A 25,277-nucleotide genomic window follows, 5' to 3' on the forward strand; every position below is an offset into this window, starting at 1 on the left:
AAAGAACATCCCTACCACCATAGTTCTACCTCATCCAGTAGGGACTGACCTAGGGCAACAGCTTCAGAAACTCAGACTAAATATATAGTTTTAGGGCACTACCAGCAAGAGCCCATTTCCTTGATACTATCCATGTACAAAAATGGGTACCAGGTTGGTGTCTGCCTCTCTGGAAGTCATTTCCCCAACCAAGTGTAGACATTCTCTAGCAAAATCCATGTGTTTGATTATTATGAGTGGTTAAGCCTTGTTTTTCTATGCCTGATCCATCTTGGAAGTGAGAGGGAACCATAGACCTTCAACTGGTCATTTTGTCAGTGCACCAAGAACCTCTTTCACTTTTACTTCTCCCACAGAGGTCAGTCAGCCTCCGTCTAGTTCTGAACTTTATAGAGTAAGAGAGTGAGCATGTGGGGACTCTGGGGATACGTGTGAAACTTAACGCGTGATTTGAGTTCTGGTCCTTTTTCTGTCTAGGATTTCTTTGAAAGTTCATGTCTGCCTGAATTAGTTGAGAATCAGAATCTAGTGTACAAGTTGTCTCCAGTGGAGTGAGAATATGGGCCTTTGTGAAGAAGTGTGTTTTCAAAATCAGTTGGATAGAAATCCTTGTCTTCCTTTTTGAGTGCGCAGAAATATCAATAAAAGTCTTAAAGCTGGTTCTTTTCCAGTCTAACTGCAGAATGGAATAGGTTGTACAGTATTTGTTACTTAATTCCAAATGCTGTTTCAACCAAGGAAGCAAAACCTAGTTCACTTGGGGAGAGGTGGAGAAAAGACCAAGCGTTGGGGCTCTGCCTTTCGTTTTAAACACAGATTTAATGAGGCTAATTCAGTTGTCTTAATAAGCCTTCCAGTCTTCAGCTAGGGGCTGAAGCAGTAACTGAAACTGTGGGCCCATGTCCCAGAGCCAGGCCCCAAAGTAGCCCAGCCTGACCTGTGACTATGCAAACAGTAAACAGGGCAGGATTGGTCAAAGTCAACTAGGATTTTAAAATCCATGTGGGGTAAACAATGGCTTTGGTACTATCACAAGTAGTACTTTGGTAAATCACATGCAAACCAGTAAGGTCAGAATGCAGACTCAGACCTGCTGGTGAATTAACACAAGCTATTTAGTATCAACAAAAACCAGTCAGCATTATATTGTAAACCTAACGTTTCAGCCTTGCCTCAGAGTTCTGCCACCTAACTGGCCTAAGCAAAAAAAAAGCCTTAGAAACCGACTCCTTACTCTACTTGCCCCATAGAGCAGGGCCAACTATGCTTTTCATCCCAGCAGGATGATTTTATTTCACATTTCATTTGCTTTCAATATTCATCAATTTACTCATCGGGAAGTACCCAAGGCCAAAGTCAATTAAAAGTCATCCATACGAAAGATAAGCAACCCTGAACACATCGGCTAGGAAAGCAGCAACTTTTGGAGAAAACCTCATTGCTGGACAGTCAAACCAAGGTGATGTGCAGATCAGAGACTGACAGTTGTCTGAGGACCTTAAGCTCCTATATCAAACTTCTTACCACATATCAGAACACCAGCATGTCTCTATCTATTGCTAAAAGGCAAGGTGAAGGAAGCCAAGACTCCTTCCTTTAATAAGCTGAATGCTGGCCTGGTAGTGGTATTTGTATTTCAATCAAATTCTAGCAGAGGGGACTTCCCTGGTGGTGCAGTGGTTAGGAATCCGCCTGCCAATGCAGGGGACATGGTTTCGAGCCCTGGTCCAGGAAGACCCCTCTTGCCACGGAGCAACTAAGCCTGTGCGCCACAACTACTGAACCTGCGTGCCACAACTACTGAGCCTGCACACCTACAGCCTGTGCTCCGCAACAAGAGAATCCACCTCAATGAGAAGCCCGCACACCGCAACTAGAGAAAGCCCACGCGCAGCAATGCAGCCAAAAATTAAAATAAATAAAAATAAAAAAAAATAAATTCTAGCAGAGGGAAAACACTGAGCCTGGACTTAGTTCATTCCTATCAGTTCTGAGTTTTAAATGAGAACATCCTCATGATGTTCATGAGAAGGCCCAGCTTGCACATCAGATTAGTATGACTTGATCAGATAAATTTGATCTCAAACAGAACTCAGGTCCATACATAGTTCAGGATTTGGAGCCGTTGCAGAAATTTGGATTTCAGAGTTTCAATTCCACCAAATTATTTTGGAGTAGCGATTTGTTCTAGCACTCCCCCCCCACCCTTTCTCTATGAGGAAAATAATTACCTTGTAATACAGATTCCCAATGCCACAGGCCATAGACTATAAAGATGTGCTGTGTACACATGGTCAAACACTAAATAGCCAAGGGTTAAAATCAAGTTGAGCTGAGTCTGAATGAGTTCTGGAATGTAAGATTATACCGGAAAATAAGTACTTAAAAATCAATTATTAAACATTATTTAAAATGGGTAGTCAAAACTTTCAAATGCCATTGGAAAGCAGAAACAATTATTCCTGAGCACTGTCAGTTGACAAGAGTGTTTCTGTATTTACTGTATTAACTTGAAACTCAACTGAAGGCAGTGAAGGAACAAGGTATTTTCTTTGACTGGCTTTGCCAGTGTAGGACAGCTGATAATGATTCTGTCACCAAATTAGTAAGCTCTTGTTCTTTTGTAATGGTAACTAAGGTAACAATCTGTATCTCCTCAACTCCTGGGCTAGAGGTCTTATATGATGCAATTTTGTTGAAGGCATCTGACATGTTTTTGTATTTCCTAAAGAAATGCTCTACGAATACTTTCTGAAAGCAGACTTAAGATTTGTTTGTGCCTATGTATATTTTTTCCCCTGACATTTCTGCATGCATTTGTGGCTTCAGCGATCACTTGAGAAAAATGTATCCTTAACCCTTGAATCTAGAAATGTGTGATAATTGGCTTTTAAAGATAACAAAATTGCATATCTTCACTTCAACGTGCATTATCAATTTCAGTGTCTTCCATGGGGAAGAATGATATGGTTTTAAAAGAGCTCAGGAATGCCAGCAGTGACAGTGAAATAGGTTCCAAAGGTTAAGGCTAAAGCTGAATAGCACCCCATCTTGGACAAGCACCAAGACTGAAGGCTAATTTCAGTGCATCTGATGATGGAGAACAGAACCAGATATATCTGCCCACCCCAACTCTCTTAACTGGCTACAGACTGCTCTGCTGCTGCCAACTACAAGGACACACTCAGACCTCTGCAGAGGAAGACCTCTCCAGCTCCATTTATGTCTCCCTAAACTCCTAGGAGGCTTTCTGAAAAAAGTATACCTACACTCAGTTTATTTGGAACAAATGCTTTGCACTAATGCGTAGAGCTGAACTGATCTCAGTGGAAATCCTATTTCCCCTTTTATAACTGACAAGAATCTAGTCCCATTTTGGCTCTAGAATTATAGGCAGAAAATGATGTTAAGAAAATGGATGACATTTTAATTCACTGATCAAACACAGGACCAATTCCTGAAAAGTTTGGAGAAGCTGACTTTAGCTACGGTCACACAAATCTATGAAATACCTGAGCCAGGATCTAAACCTAACCCCAAAACCTGTATTTCCAAACGTATCGTATTTTGGAAGTGCTATCAGGTCACAGAGTGCTGAACGAACTTTGAGCAGTATGAAGACAGAATGATGCGACAATCTTTATAATCTCTGTATCAATTATAAATGCTCAGTGTCAAAGAAAGATCCACACCAGACACTAGATTTTCAAGCCTACAGTATTTAAGAAATAAAACCATTCAAGTGTGGAAGTTGTTCCCAAAGAGGCTCAATCTATAAAATAATAATAAGGCAAGGAGTGTTTCTGGCAAGACAAGACAAAAATCAAGGATTATAAATCTATAGTTTTATTAAGACAAAAACTGACAGTGTTGGTATGAAGTTTAACATTTAAAAACAAAAGTTTTCACAGAAACCTAACACATGCCTAAAAAGATTTTACAACGGAGTTCTAGATGCAGGTCTAAATGATGTCAAGAACTGATGGATCTCATGATTCAAGACAGCATTTCGGGTTTTAGTTAAATTCTTAGGATTAAAAAAATGTGTTTTGTTTTAAAGTGAACCACTGCCCCAGTATGAAAATTTAATCTCCTGAGACCAGGGCTTCAGAAATCATTCAACTCTTGAAGTGACTCAGTGAACTTGTGCTGTCAGTGACTGAACCCTGCCACCAATGGTTTCAAAGTTCAAAAAACAGAGGCTCCAAGAGTTTTCCACCCTAAGAGCACCGGCCCTTGTCTTTGCCTACTCTCCCATCTCCTATACCACCCTCTGCCCTTCCCCAAATACTTCAGCCAGTGGCTGGGATGGAGAAGCTGATATTTATAACTTCAAAATTGGAAAAGAAAGGGTCTTCTTGTCGATTTCAAGAATTAGCACCTCTAAGACAGAATGATCTGCCTGTGTATACACTCCAATAAGACTTTTCCTCAACCAGTTTCCATCCCCCAAATGGCGGCTTTGGTAACTTCTTAATTGGGAAGTTAAGAAGTTACCAAAGCTTAATGCTTTTTGGGAACAGCATTAAGCTCAGGCAGGCAACACCTTGGCTTCTAAGTTTCAGGCATTCACAGCTTTTAAACAGTCTCTCACAGTCCTCATTTAGGTTGCCAATGACATTTTTTGAAAGGATGAAATATTCTGGACACAGAACCAAATCATCATTAGTTGTTCTTTCCTTTCTTTCACCATTTCCCCCCAACAGGCCCCAAATTTTAACCAAAATGATCCTAACCCATCTCCCTTCTTCCCCACCCCATCCCTCCCACCCCAAATAACACACCAGAAATAGCCAAAAACTACATACATGCTACGCTGTAAAAATGCAGAGTTAACACTATTGGGAAGAAGGCTGTGGGTTGTGGAGATGCTCTTTGAAGATCTGCAGTATCTTTTGCTCTCCCACATCCCATTCTGCAAGTTTTGTCCTTCATAGAAGGCCCTTTGCTTTTGTCAGCAAAGTTCAGAATGGGTTGCCTTGAAACACTGACCCTCCTTCCCCTCCACTGGGATGGGTGTGCAAACTATACAGCATGGAGCGGCTTTAAAGCACTTGGGCTGCTGTAGGGCACAGAAACTATACTGGCTCTTCAAAGGACATCTTCTCAAGCCCCCTCTACGGTGTCAAGACAAGTAGATCTCCTTCTTTCCCCACCTGAAACCCACAGTCAGATGTGACAGGGGCTGGTACTCAGGAGAGTTAATTCTTGTCATCTTTTTTGTCATCATCCTCCGAGGGGTAGGAATGCCACGTCAGCCTTTCCTCATAGAAGGATATGACAACCTGTGGGCACTTGACATTGGCTTCCTTGGCAGGGACCAGGTCAGCCTCATCAGAGTTTTTCCTGCAGAACAAAGCACAAAGAGACTTTGAGACCAGGTGCTAGTGGTCTCCTAACTTGGATCACCCAAGGGCTTGGGCTTTTAAAATATTAATTCCAGGCTTCCCTGGTGGCGCTGTGGTTAAGAATCTGCCTGCCAATGCAGGGGACGTGGGTTCGAGCCCTGGTCCAGAAGATCCCACATGCTGCAGAGCAACTAAGCCTGTGCGCCACAACTACTGAGCCCGTAAGCCACAACTACTGAGCCCGTGTGCCACAAATACCGAAGCCCACGCGCCTAGAGCCTGTGGCTCTGCAACAAGAGAAGCCACCATAATGAGAAGCCCGCACACCGCAACGCAACAAAGAGTAGCCCCTGCTCACCGCAACTAGAGAAAGCCCGCACGCAGCAACAAAGACCCAATGCGGCCAAAAATAAATTTTTTAAAAAATTTATAAAAAATAAATTAATAAAATATTAATTCCAGAAGAGCAGGCCAGGGAAGGATGATAATATGGTGTAAGCATCATTTACTAGCAGCTTTTAGCCAAGTAATATCCTCGGAGATCTTCTCCCATTGAAAATGCCCTCTAGATATCTTTGTCAAAAGCTAACTCTGAACCCCTGGGAAAGGCCGCACACACACATACAAAACCATGACTCTCAGATTCTCTGAGGAAATAAGAGAGGCTACCATACTCTTCCAAAGCCATATCCCAGCTGCTAAAAGCCCATGGAGAGATCTTGGCTTGGTAATAGGATTTAATACCATGTTGGATAGTAAGATTTAATACCAATTTGGCACTGACCAGAGCCAATGCAGGTGGACACTTTCTTGCTTACTCATAATCATACTGTTTAACACTACCAAGTGCCATGCTCACAGACAGGCCACAACTCCCAGGTGCTTTGAAATGGTGCTTCAAAACTGGGAGATAGAAAATAAAGGGACTGTTACATAATTCTCCATATTTTTTCTGAATTTTAAAATGTTCTCAGAAATTGAAAACTACATACATATTACAAGGGACTTAGGGGTAAGCTATCTTCAGGTCATTGGGAACATCCTAGATGGAAGCAATAGCATAGGGCAGGCAGCAGATAGATATATATGATGGGATCTCTGACGAGACACTACCCCAAACTTCCAGAACTCCAGCAACAGGTACACCAAAGCCACACAGCCCCACGGAACCAGGGAAGAGTAAGCCAGTAAGGTATGATTTTGAAAAACAGACAAGAGAATGGGAAGGAAAAGGAGTATAACAGCATGGGAACCTGAAGCAGGCTGCCCCTTGTTGACAATTCAACAACAGCCTTTGAAGTAAGACTTCAGTCTTTTCACTGCACAGAAAAATAGCTACTTTGGGAAATGAACAAGTATCTCCATTCTCCAGGAAAATCACTTTAAAGTGAACTTGGTTTAATAATCAACATCCAATCTTAACTTGCAGAGTTACATTCAGCTATAATCTTTACACACTAGTGAGTGAACCAAAGGAATGTAGTGTCAAGCAATAAGGAGGTGCTACCATTACTCAGACTGGTCACATGCAGCCAGAGAAAGTGTATTCTAGTTGGACTGAATAAGTTCTGGTATTAATTCCTTTCTCCCATATGCAGCACCTTAAAAATGAACTTTTCTCCTACAGGCTAGCAATAAATAAGCTAAAAGAAGGTCAGAGTCAGTAAACACCTAGGGAGTGCATGGGAAAAAAAAAGAGGTTTAGCCGGTTGTGCCATAGGCTTTCAGTGTTCAAGTTAGGCCTCTCCTGCCACCTTCTAAAGGAGAGGAATTAGTACAGATATGAGTTTCCGAGAAGGTTCTAGACTGACAAAAGGACAAAGCCCCTAGAATGCTGCCTTCTTTGGCACAGGCTTAGGATTATTCACTCCTAATTTATATTTTAAGGACAATGATTGAGCTTCACTTTGGGGGGGAGGAGAACAAGCACTTCCAACAAGCAAGAAAAAGGGAAGAAAGCTTTCCTTTTGGACAGAGAATAGAGAAATTATAGAGAATTTTGGGTTAATTACAGTTGTTAAGATTCTCAAGACAACTGCTTTCATTAAGCTGTTTCATGGAGTACTACCACCACTGGTATTTATACTTATAATGGAAAAAAGCAGGCTTCTCTGTATGCTTAGTATAGTAAAGGGGCCTTGCTGACCCCTGCTGGCAGATACTGCAATTGTAGAATCTGCACAAACTGGAGAGGATCTAACAGTCAAGGACAAAGGAAGAGCTACAGAAATTCTTTCCTAACCCTGAGAAGTTAACAGAATTTCTGATCCTGGGGCCAGCCCGATCTTTATTAAGGAGGTGGTGGAAGGGGAGGGTGGTTCAATCACATTTCTTTTTTTCCCCCTTTATTTACATGAGTGAAATGTGATTCCTCCCCATACCCTCTGTACTCCAGATTGTCTCCCACCTCCTAAAAAAAAATGGGCAAAGATCCAAGAATCCTAAGGGCCCCTACCTGTAACTCACGAGTCCGGGTTGGCAGTCAGGCCGAGGGTCACTATCGAAGGACTATGCCATCTTAAAGATTTCACACCTGGGCGACTGGAATTTTGAAGGTCCAGCTCTTTTCCTCTGGCATGGAACAGATGTGGAGAAGAAAAAAACAACCACACAGAGCCACTGGCAGACTCACCATTTCATCAGGAACATGAGTTCTCCACTGGAGTCTGTAGCTCCAATAATCCGCTCCGGTTCCAAACCCCGGGCAAAGCCTCGTGGCTTTTCTGACTGTAAAAACCACAGAGATGGAACAATTTTAACTATATGGGACTGTTATCCGGACTGGAGCAACTCCTGTTTCTCTGACAATGTTATCAAACCCTTTTGCCAATATTTCACCAAATCTTTGGCTCTAAGTCACAAGCCTTTTAGAATCCTTCTGAGTGATTATTCCGTCGAGTTTTGAAGTGCTTGAGGTTTCCCCATATGTAAAAAGGGACCCACATCTCAAGCAAAATAAATGTTCACAACTGTTCTTCACCCTCGAAAGGTACCTTACTTTACGGTATTGAATAGATTAAAACCTGTAATGATTAAAACATTGACAGCCATCTCCTCACAGGAATGAATTCTCTTGCACTTACTGTTCTTGAACCTCACATAAAATAAGAGTAGATTATGTGGCTTCATGAGATTGAACCCTCAAACATTTTTTTTTTTTTTGCGGCACGCGGGCCTCTCACTGTTGTGGCCTCTCCCGTTGCGGAGCACAGGTGCTGGACGCGCAGGCTCAGCGGCCATGGCTCACGGGCCCAGTCGCTCCGCGGCATGTGGGACCTTCCCGGACCGGGGCACGAACCCGTGTCCCCTGCATCGGCAGGCGGACTCCCAACCACTGCGCCACCAGGGAAGCCCCTCTCAAACATTTTTAAAGCATTAGCCTATCTAACATTCCAAAAGGATTGAGAGCCAGCTGCTGAGATCTAAGGAGCAGCAGAACAAAAGTGCTTAAATTATCTTTCAGCTTCTTTGACAGCAGCATGAATTCTAGGCTAGTAAAAATTCTTACTTCGAGCCTTACCTCTTCTTTCTTCTTCTTTGGTTTGCTCTCCTCCCCCTTATCTTCCGAATCAGAATCAGCTTTGCGCTTGCCTCCCTCCGATTTATCTGTCTCGTGTGCTGTTTTCTGTGACTGCAGGAACTCAGCAATGAGGTCGGGGCAATCCAGGTTTTCTTCTGGCTCCCATGTGTTGTCCTCACTGAAACCAGAGGCACACAGTCACAATTTCCACTCAAAGTTAGCACACTCACACTAAGGAGAAGCACAGGAGGACAAAACCTGGTGTCCTTGGAACAGAGGAGTTAATGATAAAATATAACTGGATTCTGTCCAAGACCAAGAACCTGACAAAGTTGACATTTTTTGGGAGGCAGTAGGGGGCTTTTTAGTACAAATTGAAAGCTTAGAAACTTGCCTCCTTCAAAAGAAAGTTACTCTCTCTTTGCAAACTTGGATCAGTGTAAAGCCACACACAAAACTGCTCATCAGAAATCAGTCTTGCATGATAGCACTTCGTACATGTAGGTCATTTTCCTAATTAAACTATAAGCTGTGAAGGCCAGGCCTGAGTCACAACGTACCCATCAGTGCACCCTGGGTCATGCACATTACCAGTCTCCTGAGAAATAGTTGGTGACCAAATGAATGGATTTTCCTGGGTCAATGAAACTTACTCTGAGAACCCCTTCCACTTTAGGAGGTACTCCACTTTGCCCTTTACCACTCGACGGTCAAGAACTTTTTCCACCACATATTCTTCTTCTTCTTCTTCTAGCACCTCCTCCACTTTCTTCTTGTTTTGTTTTTTCCCCATAGTGCCCGCCAGCTTTCTGGTATAAAGGGTGACGCTGCTAAAATGATAAAGGAAATAAAAAGAACATTAGGGTACACTCTTAGGAGAATATTTGGATAAAACCAGGGACATCATCGATGATTTTAACAGTGCACGCTTGGGACTTCCCTGGTGGTCCAGTGGTAAAGAATCCACCTTCCAATGCAGGGGACATGGGTTCGATCCCTGGTCAGGGGACTAAGATCCCACATGCCATGGGGCCACCAAGCCCATGTGCCACAACTACTGAGCTCGTGCGCCTCAATTAGAGAGCCTGTGTGCCGCAAACTACAGAGCCCACACACCCTGGAGCCTGAGTGCCACAACTAGATACAAAACCCGCACGCCAGAACCAGAGAGAAGCCTGTGTGCTGCAACGAAGAGCCCGCATGCCTCAACGAAGATCCCGCATGCCGCAACTAAGACCCAATGCAGCCAAAAATAATAAAATAAATAAGTAATAAATAAATCTTACAAAAAACAGTGCATTCTGCTTCAATAAATGTTATGCCTATTCATCTTCAATACCCAAGAGTTTTCTATGTTCAGCTAGAAAGTTAGTTTTCTAAAACAGCCCCAACTAATCTCACAGCAAAACTTCTTTATTCTTGCATATCCACTTAAAACTTTTATACCCATTCCTCCTAAGTTAAAAAAGCTCCCAATACCCCTTTACTTATGGTATCTAAAATATGACACTAATTTGAAAAAAAAGCAATTCTCCTAAAAATAAGGTCTATATATCAAACCTATATACATATAATCCTCTGATCCATACTTTCTAATTCTCTGAATGTTTTTCAATTTCATCACAGTATTGGACTTGGATTTTTACTAAGGGAAATGGCTTGTCCTATTTATTAAACATCTAGTTTAATTTTCCCTTCTGTATATGCATATATAATATAAGCAATTCTTCTGCATTGTTAAGCACAATCTCTTTTGAGTCCCCTTAAGGTTCTTTATGTAGTCTTTTCTGAATGCCACCATTAATTTATAATTCTCAAGTTTCTTGTGAACTTTTTATTCTACTTTTTATTTCTAAGGCTGAGAAGGATTCATAAAAATGCCAGAATGACCATGGGATTCTCTAAACGAATTTGGAAATAAATGGGGGAAAAAAGGTGGGTATCACAGATAACAGAACCTGAATTTATTCTTTTGTAAAATATATCATCAGGCTGGGTAACCTCTAAGGGTTCTTCCAGTGCTAAAATTCCAGTCCCCTATAAATCTATTTTCTTTAGTCCTTCATACAACTCTTGACTGTTGGTAAGCATAAAGCCTTATGATAACAAATGTGTCAGTAGGTGGCGCCATAAGATACCTATACAACAAAATTGATCTACAAAACTGGCTGCAGTCTACAAATTGATAGATACATTAGCTGCCCAGAAGGAAATACAAACAACCAAGAGTATGGCAGATGATCCAAGACAAGAAAGTAGTTACTACCATGTTTCATGTTTGAATTTAAGGCAATGCTAATTGGGGTTTAAACTGGTTATTCCTAGCATCCTTGGGAAAAGGAGTCAGTGAAAGTAGGCTCTTCTAAATAGTTTTAAATTGGCACGTGTAGACAGAATGTATTTTAGAAAGAGTTCATCTATAGACTATATGAAATATAACAAACCTTTACTAAAAGTCAGGCTCATCAATATGAATCAGTTATAGTATCTACAGATGCTTGTTTAGGTTTATAGTCTGAGATATTCTCATGTCTGCATATATAAGCAATGCTGACTTACTGAAACAACAAACATTTGGCTACTAGAAAATTCTGCATTGCTGGAGACTGGAGATTCAAGAGAGTAAGTAATGGTCCCTGTCTTCCTGAAACCTAATGTCTGGTAAGAAAAAAATATAGATACCTCTTCCACTAAAGGTATTCTGAACTTTTGCTGAGTGGCACACACACACAGTTTTCTGAGATGCTTTCAGTGTGGCCTAAGGCCACACCCAATGCCCCTGTCCACACAGTTCAAAACACACATCTGCACTGAGACTGTTCCTCTCCATTTACATACCAAAGATTCTGCTTTCCTTCCCTCCCCAACCCATCTTTTAGTGCCATGAGTTTTCCTTTTATTGTTACTGAACAGACTAATCAGTGTATTGAATGTCACCTTTTGCTAATTATTGGCTAGCTTCATTGTGCCTCTGATTCAGAGCCTGTTGCTTCTTCCTGGAGGGAGATACTTTCAGGTTTTCAGAATCTGATTGCCATGACAAGTGTTATAAGGAAAGGAAAAAAAGTCTAATTTTTCTTTTGGATAAATGCAGTAGTGTTTGCTCCGAAGAACAAGTGCTACTCCTTGCTTGCTTCCTTTCACTGTCAGTTGAAGGGGTGGCAAGATTCATGCATCAGTTAATGTGCAAAGAAAAATAAATTGACAATCACCTTTCAATAACAAAGGGTACCACAACTCCCTACATTAGTTTGGACTCAGAAATTGGAAGCTACTCCCTTTCTCAACAGACAGAAAAACAACGGGTTACAGACAACCCCAAACCAGTAACTGTCCCCTAATAACCCCTCTCCCAAGTAATTAAATTTAAGAAAGTAAAGGAAAGGCAGTCTTATCACTCTGGCTTCAGAATTCAGAGATATTGAAGGCTCTGTGTTATCTACATTAATAGCTACATTTGTCTTACAAAAAGAAATAACACTGAATCCTGCCCATCTGATCCTGTTACTACAAAACAAAAAGGTAGGGACAGCTTCTAGCTCATCTCTAGCTACTGCAGGCCTCCCCTCCCTTTATCGTTAGCATGGCCTCAAGGAGAAAGAGTCATAGCATAAGAATATAATCCTTTAGGTTAGGTAAAGAAAACCCCCAAATAGGGAAATCTAGAGTGAGACCGCTTGATTTTCATCTTTACTCACTTAAATTCATTGTCCTAAGAGCAACTCAAATGAGAAGTGAAGAATGTAGAAAACACACTTCCATTTCTCTCTTTTGAGTTTTCTTAACTGGCTCATCCCAGCATTTACCTCCAGGGATTGGATTCTCTTTATATTGGAGACTCTCAGCCAGGCTTCCCAGTGTGAGTGTTTTCCTTATTTATAGGTACTTCTCTGGGGTCCTGAATAAACCATTTGTCAAAATCAGTAGAGAAGTGGATTAAATACACAACCCACTCTTCCTACAGAATCTATCGATAGCACCTTCAGACAAGCCAAGAGCTCCCTTAAATATTATGACAGGCCAATTATTTGCATATAGTTTCCAAATCGATTATTTCAAGAGAGACCACCTCTCCCTGAATATGGCAATCTCCAAATACCAGCAGTGACATCTGGAAGGAGGGCTTTCAACTGGAATTGCTTGGCAAGGATATTCAAAGTAACTCAGATCAGCGTAGTAGCATAATGGAAAAATGCCTTTATTCAATGCTATTTGCCACTCTCCCTAAATATCCTGGCAACCAAATTATGGCATAAAAAGTACCATAATCATTGAACAAAGGGTCAAGGTATATACTAGAACATCACAAGATGTACACAAGGGCGAACAGTTCTAAATTAACTCAGAAATCTTAGGGACTTCCCTGGTGGTCCAGTGGTTAAGGCTCCGTGCTCCCTATGCAGGGGGCCTGGGTTTGATACCTGTTCGCAGAACTAAGATCCCACATACCGCAATGCATCCCGTGCGCCGCCAACTACTGAGCCCACGCGCCACAACTAGAGAAGCCCTTGCACCGCAACGAAGACCCAGCGCAGCCTAAATAAATAAATAAAAAGATTAGAAAAGAATCCTTGGACAAGTCTTCTTAAGGGGGCTTCCCTGGTGGCGCAGTGGTTAAGAATCTGCCTGCCAATGCAAGGGATATGGGTTCGAGCCCTGGTCCGGGAAGATCACACATGCCACGGAGCAGCTAAGCCTGTGTGCCACAACTACTGAAGCCCGCATGCCTAGAGCCCGTGCTCCGCAACAAGAGAAGCCACCTCAATGAGAAGCCTGCGTACCGCAACAAAGAGTAGCCCCACTCACTGCAGCTAGAGGAAGCCTGCACACAGCAACGAAGACCCAACGTAGCCCAAAAAAAAAAAAAAAAAAAAAAAAAAGTCTTCTTAAGGCTCATCACGATGTTTCAGACAAAAAATCCTTAACCTAGTTAAGCTGCTACAATTTTACCTAAATATTTACTGGGTCTGCTACATTTTAAGATGCCTAGAAAAATAATACGTTACATTTGTATTGCACTTTACAGTTTACAAAGTGCTACCATGTTATCTCATTTGATCTTTGAAACAATCCTATAAAATAAGCCATTCAGATGTTATTGACACCTCAGAGATAACACAATAAATTTACATGAAATAAATCTTCTAAGGTCACACAATTAACAAAAAATACATCACTTCAGTGTGGACATCTCCCAGCAGGACTGGGCTAATGGCCCTGCTGCACACACAGAACTAGGAGCTAGCTACACACTTACAGGAGAAATTTCCCTCCAGCCTCTACGAGGACAGGACTGAAAGGTCTGACTTCAGTCCTCTCTACAATTTGTCATCAGTAAATAAGGAAGTGTGGATAATGATTTTCTTTCAAAAAAGACCTTAGAATATGTATAGGTGTTTAAAAACCAATGATTTTTTATTGGTTACTGGAATATGGAAGGTATACATTGTTAATTAAATCAGCAGGCAGTGGCAAAGCTTTGGTTTTTGGGGCCCCAGCAGTCTTCTCAGTCTTTTAAATTGACAAGTGCTAGATGGTGCAGAAGTTTTGAATTTTTGTAGCCTAGCAAGTAGGCTACAGAGAACTACTGAGAAAATGCCAATTTTAAGAACCCCAAATTCTTCTATAGTGTCCCAATAAATCCAGGAATAGTGTAAATCTGAAGCAAGAGTCATGAACTCATAGTTCTTTTAAGAGAAAGAAAAAGCACAGTTGCAATTCTCCTGGATACCCCCTCCACTCCTACAGTTAGGAGCTAGAAAATGGAAAGGAGGAACAATGCTACTTGCAGGCAGAGGCAGTGAAGTATCAGACACAAGATTAGGCATTCTGGTTTTGAATACAGGCAGACCTCCAGACCCCTGCAATAAAACGAGACTCACAAATTTTCTGGTTTCCCAGTGCATATAAAAGTTTACACTATATTGTAGTCTACTAAGCAATAATAGCATTATGTCTAAAAAACCAATATACATACTACCTTAAAGAATACTGTGAAAAATGCTAACCAACATCTGAACTTTCAGCAAGTCAACCTTTTTGCTAATGAAGGAAGGGTCTTGACCTGATGTTGATGGCTGCAGAATGATTTAGGGTGGTGCATTCTGAAAGATGGGGTGGCTGTGACAGTTTACTAAAATAAGACAACAATGAAGTTCTCCACACTGACTGACTCTTCCTTTCACGAACTGATTTCTCTGTAGCATTCATGCTGTTTGATAACCTTTTACCCACAGAACTTCTTTCAAAATTGGAGTCAGTCCTCTCAAACCCTGCTGCTGCTTTATCAAATGAGTTTGTATAATATTCTAAATCCTTTGTTGTCATTTCAACAGCCTTCACAGCATCTCCACCAAGAGTAGATTCTGTCTCAAGAAACCACTTTTTTGGCTCAACCATAAGAAGCAACTCACCTGCTGAAGTTTTATTATGACACTGCAGCAATTAAGTCACTCTTCAGACTACACTTCTAATTCTAGTTCTCTTGCTATTTCCACCACATGTCTATTTCTTTCACTTAAGTCTTGAACCCCTCAAAATCATCCATGAGGGCTTGGAATTAACTTCTTTCAAACTCCTGTTAGTGTTGGTATTTTGACCTCTTCCGATGAATCACAAATGTTCTTAATGGCATCTAGAATGGTGAATCCTTTCCAGAAGGTTTTCAATTTACTTTGCCCAGATCCATCAAAGGAATCACTATCTATGGCAGCTACAGCCTTACAAAATGTATTTCTTAAATAATAAGACTTGAAAGTCAAAATGACTCCTCGATCCACGGGCTGCAGAATGATGCTGCGTTTGCAGGCATGAAAACAACATTAACCTTGTACATCTCCATCAGAGCTCTTGGTGACCAAATGTTGTCAATGAGCAGTAATATTTTGAAAGGAATCTTTTTTTCTAAGCAGTAGGTCTCAACAATGGGCATAAAATAACTTTATTGTGTGCAGCAGCCCTTTTTATGTGTGCAGCAGCCCTTTTTACACCAAGTATTAGTTTTTTCATGTGAAATAAGATTTAAAATGATAAAGTTATTGTTAAGGAGATGCACTGGGCAATAGAAAAAGCTGAATAGAGTTTTTGTCAGAAACTGGAAAACAGAACAGTCTGGAAAAAAAGGACCACATGTTGCTAAGACCAAAAAAGGAGACTGGAGACCATGCTGTAAACTACGTTGTAAACAGATGTGCTGTCATCCAGGCTTTGTTGTTCCATTTACAGAACACAGTCAGAGTAGATTTAGCAGATTTTAAGGGCCCTAAGATTTCTGGAATGGTAAATGAGTACTGGCTTCAACTTAAAGTCACCAGCTGCATTAGCCCCTAACAAGAGAGTCAGCCTGTCCCTTGAAGCCAGGCATTGACTTCTCCTCTCTAGCTATGACAAAGTCCTAGATGGCGTCTTCTTCCAATAGAAAGCTGTTTTGTCTACACTAAAAATCTGTCGTTTACTGTAGCCAACTTCATTAATTATTTTAGCTAGATCTTCTGGATAACTTGCTGTAGCTTCTATGTCAGCACTTGCTGCTTCACTTTGCATTTTTATGTTATGGAGATGGCTTTCCTCCTTAAATCTTATGAACCAACCTCTGCTGGCTTCAACGCTGTGACCGGTTTAATCTTCTATCCAGGCCATTAAAACTTTCTACATATGAGCAAGAAGACTGTTTTGTTTTCTTATCATTTATGTGTTCACCGGAGTAGCACTTTTAATTTCCTTTAAAAACTTTTCCTTTGCATTCGTAACTTGGCTAAGCAGCGCCTACCTTTTGGCGTATCTCAGTTTTCAACATGCCTTCCTCATTAAACGTAATCGTTTCTAGATTCTGATTAAAGTGAGAGACACAACTTTTCCTTTCACTTGAACACTTAGAGGCCATTGCAGTGTTATTAAATGGCCTAATTTCAATATTCGTTGTATCTCAAGGAATAGGGAGGCCTGAGGAAAGGGAGAGAAACTGGGGAACAGCTGGCAGATTAAGTTTCACCATCTTACATGGGCATGGTTTGTGGCACCCCAAAACAATTACAATAGTAATATCAAAGATCACTGATCACAGATCACTATAACAAATATAATAGTAATGAAAAAGTCTGAAATATTGCAAGAATTACCAAAGCGTGACACAGAGACATAAAGTGAGCAGATGTTGTTAGAAAAATGGCACTGATAGACTTACTTGACACAGGGTTGCCACAAACCTTCAATCTGTAAAAAATGCAGTATCTTCAAATAAAGCGAAGTGTAATAAAACAAGGTATGCCTGTAGTTGTTCCTAGTGAAACGATATGAGAAGGATCTGAGAAGACAATGTGAGCATAGCTCCTGCTTGCCATCACAAACATGAATTATAACGGGCTACCCCAGAACTTCCATACGGATTTCTTGCCAGCTTGAAAGGTCAAATTCCAGATGTGAGGACAAGGTAACAGCTACAGCCCTCTGAAACAAACCAGTAGGCCTTTTGAGGTAAACACTAAGGTGAAACATTTAGAATGCTGGTCTGGTGAGATGACCATCTGTACTAAGAAAGAATTCACAGGAAAGCAGACCTTGAGTAGAGAACTTTCACCTACATGAGAATAAGAATCACCTATGGAATTTATAAATACAGATACCCAGATCCAGTGAGTCAGAGTGTAGGGTGTGTGTATGTGCATTATTTAAAAAAATATTTTGTTTTTCTAACTGTAATATAATACATGTATTCACATTCAATTAGGGAATCAAAGTTCCCTGGCTCAAAACCTGTCAAAGCTGTTCTTCTATATGTAAACTGACCCAGATGTACATATGTGAAAATAGTTATTATAGTTCTATAATTTGCCTTTTAATACAATGTAATGCATCTCTGACATTGTTGCATAAAGGTCTCCACTCTTTTTTTTTTTTTGCGGTACGCAGGCCTCTCACTGCTGTGGCCTCTCCCGTTGTGAAGCACAGGCTCTGGACGCGCAGGCTCAGCGGCCATGGCTCACGGGCCTAGCCGCTCCGCGGCATGTGGGATCTTCCCGGACCGGGGCACGAACCCGTGTCCCCTGCATCGACAGGCGGACTCTCAACCACTGTGCCACCAGGGAAGCCCAAGGTCTCCATTCTTAAGCTGCATAGTATTCCATCTTGTATGGCCACACCATACTCTAACCATCTACCTAATGATGAAAATTTCGGTTGTTTCCAATTTATTATTATTGCAAACACTGTTGATTTGACCACGGCACCTGCATCTTTAAAAGCTCCTTAGGTGATCTGATGCATTCCTTGGATATAAGCCATTGCTGTAAGAGGACTGGCAGAAACTACATTCCTCAGGTGAAATTATACATTATTGCAGACATAAATCAATTCTCATAGTTAGCTAAAAGGTAGGTGAACGTTTTACTTTCTCCATAAAAATTTAGAATAAGGCTGAACAGTAAGTAATAACTGATGTTCTTGAAAACAAAACCTCTACATCACATTCAACATCATTCACTCTAGACCTTTCTTGTACTAGAAATGAAACTGGAAGAGCACTGCCTGAAGGGTCCTCACAGTTCCTTTCACCAAAAGAAAGCTAGTATGAGCACCAGAAGCATGGTATCTTTGCTGTCCTTGACCTCTCAAAACTTTATGCTTATAGGTAGTTATATATATTTACTGCATAACTCAGTTTTCTCATCTGTAAAATTGGTGTAACAACTCTCATGGAATTCCTTTGAGGTGAGCTTTTATGACCTTCTGGCATTCATTATCTATTTACATATTTGCATATATAACCTACTTCATTAGATTATTTACTGCTTTAAGCGTAAGGATAACTCTCTGAAATCCAGTGCATTAGGAACTCTAAGAAAATACCATTTTTGTTCAATGTATATGGCTGAAATTCATGGCTAGGTTTTTCTTTCTTTTTTAAATATATTTTGGCTGTGTTGAGTCTTCATTGCTGCGCACAGACTTTCTCTAGTTGTGGCGAGCGGGGGCTACTCTTCCTTGCGGTGCGTGGGCTTCTCTTGTTGTGGGGCAGGGGCTCTAGGCGCACAGGCTTCAGCAGTTGCAGCACGCAGGCTTAGTAGTTGTGGCATGTGGGCCCTAGAGCGCGCGGGCTCTAGAGCACAGGCTCAGTAGTTGTGGAGCACGGGCTTAGTTGCTCCGTGGCATGTGGGATCTTCCCGGACCAGGGATCGAACCCGTGTCCCCTGCATTGGTAAGCGGATTCTTAACCACTGTGCCACCAGGGAAGTCCCCTGGCTAGGTTTTTCAAAACAGCAGAGCAGCTCCAGAACACACTCAAGAAGGACCCAGGTCTGACTGGTATGAATGACCAATAATTATAAAACAGAAACCAAGATCTCATTTCTGGAAGACTGAGATAGAAGAGCTGCCAGAATCGGAGAAATCACATTTCATATACCTAAAGTGTAGGAATTTCTTATGTTCTTCCTTTTGTCTCACCCAGGCAGCAAAACAAAGTAAGAAAGCCCTTGTAGTAAATGGCAAAAGGAATCTATGTTCCTATGAAGACAGATAAGATAGGTGAGAAAAAGGAAGTAAATTCTGGATACAAACAATGGAAAATTTCAACAGAATTATTTGCAAAAGGAATTTTAAGATATCTGAAGAACTACATAAATACCAAAAGTCAGTTTTAATGATTCATACAGTAAAGTTCTATAACTTCAGAGGTTGTGATTTCAGGCTCTGATTTTACAGATATACTTTTAAAAAAGGCCCATCACCCAATTAAATGAATGGTCTTTCTAAGAATTCATATAGCTTTTACTGAGTTCAAGACAAAATTATGACATTCTTGATTTCTCCCCACTCAAACCCCATATCCAGTCTCTTACTAAATCCTGTTGATTTTATATCTTAAATATCTTTTAATTTATACATTTGTCTAGTCCCACTACTACCATCCTATTCCAAGCAACCACCATCTCTTGCCTGGATAACTCCCAACCCAATTCATTCTCAATACTAGCCACTGATGTAAAAATGCAGACCTCTTCATACCATTATCTGTGGGCATTTGAGCTGAAGACCACTGCACCTAACCCTATCAATCACAATTACCTTGCCCTTTGCTCCATTCTTCACTTGACTAATTCCCTTAGCTAAAAAAATGTCATCATCAGAAGCTTCCCCGAAGCCCCAGACTAAGTTTAGGTTAACTCTTCCTGTGAACATGCTCCTACAGTATTCATTCACTTAACAATTACCTATATTGGGTGCCTATTATGCGTGAGACACTAGACAAATAGGGTGAACAAGACAGACAAAATCCCTGGTCTCTTAGAGTTTATATTCTAATGTGGACAAATGAGTCAGCATGAGTGGGAGTGTATGCATGCATGCATGCGTGTGCAGAGTAGGGCACAGACAAGAAGCAAGAAAACATTAGTGATAAATGCTATAAAGAAAATATCTTCAGATTAAGTAACATTTAAACAGAGACCCAAATGACAAGGAGACAACTCAGCAAAAATCAGAAAAACGTACCAAATTTAAAGAATAGTGGGTTCAAAGTCCTAGGGTGAGAAGAGCTTGCTATATCTGAAGAACAGAAGTGTGGCCAGGTAGAAAGAGCTATATTGCGGGAGCAGCAGACAAGGACCAGATGATAATTACCGTGCATTTCACTCCCCACTTCATTCCTTCATCTAGCTCCTTTTTCCATTCCTTGTTTTCCTTACCCATCTTTTTTGCCTCTAGCTTAGGTTTAACCTAGTCAGTTAATGGCTATAAAAGTTTATAACTACAGCTCTACTAGCTTTTAATACCATCTATTAAAAAACCAAATCAAATCAATAAGGATTTACTAAGAGCTTGGGTGGAATAAAGGGTGACCAATTCATCCCAGCTAAAGCACTGAAAGCTTCTGAAAGCTCCACATCACAGAATGTGGAATCCCCTCAGACCCAGGCAAATGGAACTGTTTGGCCAGGCTAGCAGCATATGCAGACTCACAGGAAGTAGAGGCTTTTGAAAATCCCATAAGGACTAGTAATAACAAAATAACTTTTATTGAATACTTAACACTTAATGCATAGAAAGGCACTTAATTCAATGCTCACAACATCTCTATTAAGCCCATTTCACAAACGAGGAAACTAAGGCTTACCGAAGCAAAGAAAAATTCCCCAAGTCCCCTGCTCAAGGGTAAGACACAGAGCCAGGACTGTACGATTAAAAACATACCAGAAAGGTACAAATGCAATTGAAGTTCATTTCAATAGAAGAAATGACAGGAGTATGCAGTAATTAGCAAAAGAAATGTAAGCAAGAAGTAGCCGCCATCAAAGCACTACCGGGGCTTGGAAGAATAAATGGCTAGGGTGATTAGAAAGGTTTTGAAAAGCTGGGATTGAGGCAAGGTTCCAATAGCATTTGAAAAACTGGACTGGAGGGAGGCGATTTAGCCCAAGGAACTATTGTTAACAAAAGCAACGGAGGCAGACAGTGTGTAAACCAGTTTAGGTGGGAGTACACTGATTAGGAAAGTGGCAGGTAACTGCTAAAAAATTTTCTACAAAGTCTCCTCCTCCTTTCTTATAAAAAAGGCCAAACTCCACAATGTACATCTAACACCCTTTAGATCCAACCATTCCATACTCCTACTTCCCTCACAAACCTATTCTCCTGTCAAAACAGAAAAGTACAACCTGAACATATCCTGCACATTTCCTCCATGCATGGATTTGCTCATTATTAAGAAGTGTGCTCCTGTCCAAGGCTAGTAGTCAAAATCCTACCCCTCCTTCAAGAGCTAGCTCAAATGCTACTTCTTCCATGATGCTTACCCAACTTAGCTAAATATTATTTCTCTTTTTCTTGTGGTTCCCAAAGCATTTTGTTTCTATTTTTACTCAGACACTCAAAGGTAGGTCTGGACCCAGTGTAAGGTGTTGAACCCTATATGGGCAATAAGAATGGATGTCTCAGATTGAGATAACGAGGGAACAGAAGTCCAAAGTTGTCAGCTTTTTAGGGAATGATGAGCAAATAAATCGGATCTGCAAAGAAGTAAGTATCCTTGCTGAGCATTAGCAACTACATACCAGTCATCAAAAGGCAGGTGAAGGCATGTGTATAGTATATTCAGTTTGTAGTCCTCCTAACTCATGTTTCTAAACTGCTTTCAGTTTGTTAGCTGTGGCTGTTTGTGAGGCAAATGCTTTCCAGATGGAAAACTTTACTGCGCAGAAAACAAGAACTTGTGCCACATACCGGGTGGGCAGGAGTTTCATTTTTAAAGAAATCCCTGTCCTCGAATTCCAGGATCTAGGACTAGAATACCAGTGTGTGAATAAAATTAGAATTTTATCTGAGACGTGTCCAGAAGCTTGGCTAACTCCTTTTCATGGTGCTGATAGAAATGAAACTATAGATATAGCTTGGGTTTAGAGGCCATAGGGATCTGTAAATATTAGTAGAACACAGTGATACCTGAAGCAAATATTTTAGTTTAAAATGAAATAAAAGTGATTAGAAAGCAAGACCAGAATAAGAGCAGAGACCAAAGGATTCATAGACAACAAAACAAAACCAGAGTAGTGACATTAACTTCTCAAATACCATAGTTCTGTTAGGCCCTCAATGTGTTTGCTATTATTAAAGAAAGGCACAATTTCACAGACAAATTAGGCTGCCCCCTTTTGGTCAGTAAATCATAAAAGCTTAAAAGGCAGGAAAGATTTAACAAGTTATTCAAATACTTACAGGATCAGAATTTTGTCCTCATTCAAACAACTTCTCCAATTAATCGTGGAAAGGCTATTCAATTTTTCAGTAGACATCGCCATTGAGAAATACTTATTAACTCTATACAAAGGACACAAATGATTTTTCAAGATACTTATATAACAGAAAATATTCAAAATACTATATAGCTTGCTGTTGAAACCCAGAACCTGGGTCCTCTCCTAGTACTTGCCTAAGGTATTTAAAACTGCCACTTGCACAATCTGCATACCTTTTCTGTATTTAATACCAGGGTGAGTATATTAAAAACATAGGCTAAGACAAGCATGCCAAGGGCAACAGTTTTACTCTGCCTAACGTCATAGAACAAAAACAGGCAAACTGATTACATAAATGCACATCAGGCCATTCTACTAATACGGGATTCTCAAAAAAGATCTCAAAGCCCTATCCATTCAATTGATTACATAAATGCACATCAGGCCATTCTACTAATATGGGATTCTCAGAAAAGATCTCAAAGCCCTATCCATTCATTCAACAATATGAATGGTCAACAATGTGTCAGACACTTGAATGAACAAGAGGCATGGCCCCATCTTATATAGGCCATAAACTAGCCATTAGCATCTTATTCCAAAAACTCTTCAGCGAAATAACCTATGATGCAAAAAAGCCATCATATCTAATGCAAAACCTGTTATACCACGAGAAAGAGTATATGAAAAAGGAAGATTTCAATGGATAAACTACTAGAAAATGACAAAAATTCATCAATTCTCTTTAAGTGGTGTGAATTCAAAAAGAAACATTTTCCTAGTCTCTAAAATGGGCACCAGAAGATATAATGGTTGCTTCCTTTCTTTAGATGATTATAAAAATATTAGTATCCTGTAGTCAAAATGCAGAAGAATAGGGTACCCATACTTGGTCTCCTTTAATCAAGAAGCTAGAAACACCAAGCTACACAATATTTACATTTTTAGTGAAAAACAATTTAGGTTATAGCAGCCAATGAAGAAAATGGCACCAGAGGGAAAATTGGAAATGACTGAAGATTCTGAACTGCCTTGAAGCTTTATTAAGGTGTGGCCGATTCCAACACTGTGCACTTCAGTCATAGCACTTTCCATGTAAATATCTGTAAGCACCTTGGAGCACTGGCACTAATTTCCCAATTGTATTCCTGCATTCATTCCAAAACCCTGGACCTTTTAGAACTATTCCAAAATGGCGACCTGATTCTTAACACATTTGAGGACAGCTTACCCCTGGCCAGAGGTTCTAGCGTAACTGATCTTTTTGTAAATTCCACCTTAATTGAGCTCAACCAATACATGTCTGAATATAGCAACAATCCATGAAAAATCTTCATCTGAAGTTTTGGAAAAGGGGTAAAGTACTGCTCCCTTCGTATTCAAATTTTCCAGGAAGGACAAGCTGCCTAAAAAACTTAAGAGTCCAAGGAAAAAAACCTCACAATCTCACGAACTTTTCCACTTTCTCTCTCAACCTCCCACACCGTCTCATAATCTCTCACTAAGTTAACTTCATTCCTTAAATATGAACTCATCTACACATTTCTACAATTTCACCGCAGTGAAATTGTGACCAGCAACAATCTCAGATAAAAACGTATGGAACTAATTATGAATCAAAGCAAGAGCTGCACTTGGACTTTTTAACTCCCTAAAGGAATCAAGGAGTGAAGGTAGTAGAAAATCTGGAAAAAGGAAAAAAGTGTGTTCCATCTTTTCTTCACACATTATTCTTACTGCCGATCAACCAGGAAGCAAGGGGTGGCCAGTTTCCCCCTTTTCTTCTTCACACCTCACAGAAAATGCTCTCGGGACCTCCGCCCCACTTGCCCTGACAGCTTCTCCCCGCCTCCCCCCGCCCCCCAACCCGAGCCAAGCCAGGCAAATACTACCCCTCCTTCTAGCCTCTTCCTCGATTTATTCAACAGATCTCTTCCCCCAGTAGCACACTTTGGGCCGCCCGGCCCACCCTTACAATTTCCTCGAAGTTACCGTTCCCCAGCCCTGCAAGAGGAATTCCTCTGGCAGCCCCGGCTGGACCCAATATATTCTCAGGTTACATTTCTAAACCTCGGGTCTCGCAGTCACCAACGCTCCCTACGCTTGTCCAAGCATCCAGGCTGCCCCGTCCGTCCCCTTCCCAATTTACCCAGTGTTTTCTCTCCAGCCCAACCCAAGGAGCATTGTCTTGGTCTACCCAGGCCCGAAGGGCGACCCGCAAGTGCTCGGCCCACCCAGAATCGCTTCAATTTCTGGCTCAGGAGACGCCGCCCCGCCCTCTCCATCCTTCTCGCGCCAGTCGTCCTACTCACTGCGCCCGGCGGAGAGCTCGGCGCGGGAAGGGCGCGGGATTCAGACACGCTCCCCGCTCCCGACCTCCGCCGCGAGCGCGCGGCCCCTCATCCAGGGCTCCCGCCGCCGCCGCCGCCGCCTCCGCGCGCCTCCCCCCCGCTTCCCCGCCTCTAGCGGGCTCTTCACCTCAGAGCAGCGCCCACGAGCCCGCGAGAAATCGGTGCCGCGCTACTAGCGCGTCTTGTCGGGCCGGCCAGGGGAGTGGCGACCAGAAAAGCAACAAACCGGTTGACCGCGGTTGAGCCCCTCACTGAAGCGGCGTACCGCAGGCCCCGGCCAACGGCCCTCCCCTCAGCCGAACAAAAGAGCCTCGCACTCTGCGCTGCCCGC

The 25,277-nt window shown here is 41.5% G+C and overlaps 1 protein-coding gene across 4 annotated transcripts; it reads right to left on the bottom strand.

Moving 5' to 3' along the window:
* Nucleotides 1-4,751: 4,751 nt before the first annotated feature.
* CBX1 (chromobox 1) lies at nt 4,752-25,277 on the bottom strand. 4 transcript variants are annotated; one of them, XM_059996786.1, is made up of 6 exons: nt 25,074-25,277; nt 22,576-22,677; nt 9,522-9,698; nt 8,869-9,046; nt 7,981-8,075; nt 4,752-5,346 (listed from the first exon to the last, which is right to left on the bottom strand). In XM_059996786.1, the coding sequence occupies exons 2-6, from the start codon at nt 22,656-22,658 to the stop codon at nt 5,202-5,204; spliced, it is 678 nt and encodes a 225-aa protein (XP_059852769.1). In that variant the 5' UTR covers nt 22,659-22,677; nt 25,074-25,277; the 3' UTR covers nt 4,752-5,201. The 4 variants fall into 4 exon arrangements, with proteins under 4 accessions (XP_059852769.1, XP_059852770.1, XP_059852772.1 ...); XM_059996787.1 differs by lacking the exon at nt 25,074-25,277 and adding an exon at nt 13,318-13,404 and having other exon boundaries at nt 22,576-22,643; XM_059996789.1 differs by lacking the exon at nt 22,576-22,677 and having other exon boundaries at nt 9,522-9,695.

This window comes from Delphinus delphis, chromosome 19 (assembly GCF_949987515.2).
Source record: "Delphinus delphis chromosome 19, mDelDel1.2, whole genome shotgun sequence".
Lineage (NCBI taxonomy): Eukaryota > Metazoa > Chordata > Mammalia > Artiodactyla > Delphinidae > Delphinus > Delphinus delphis.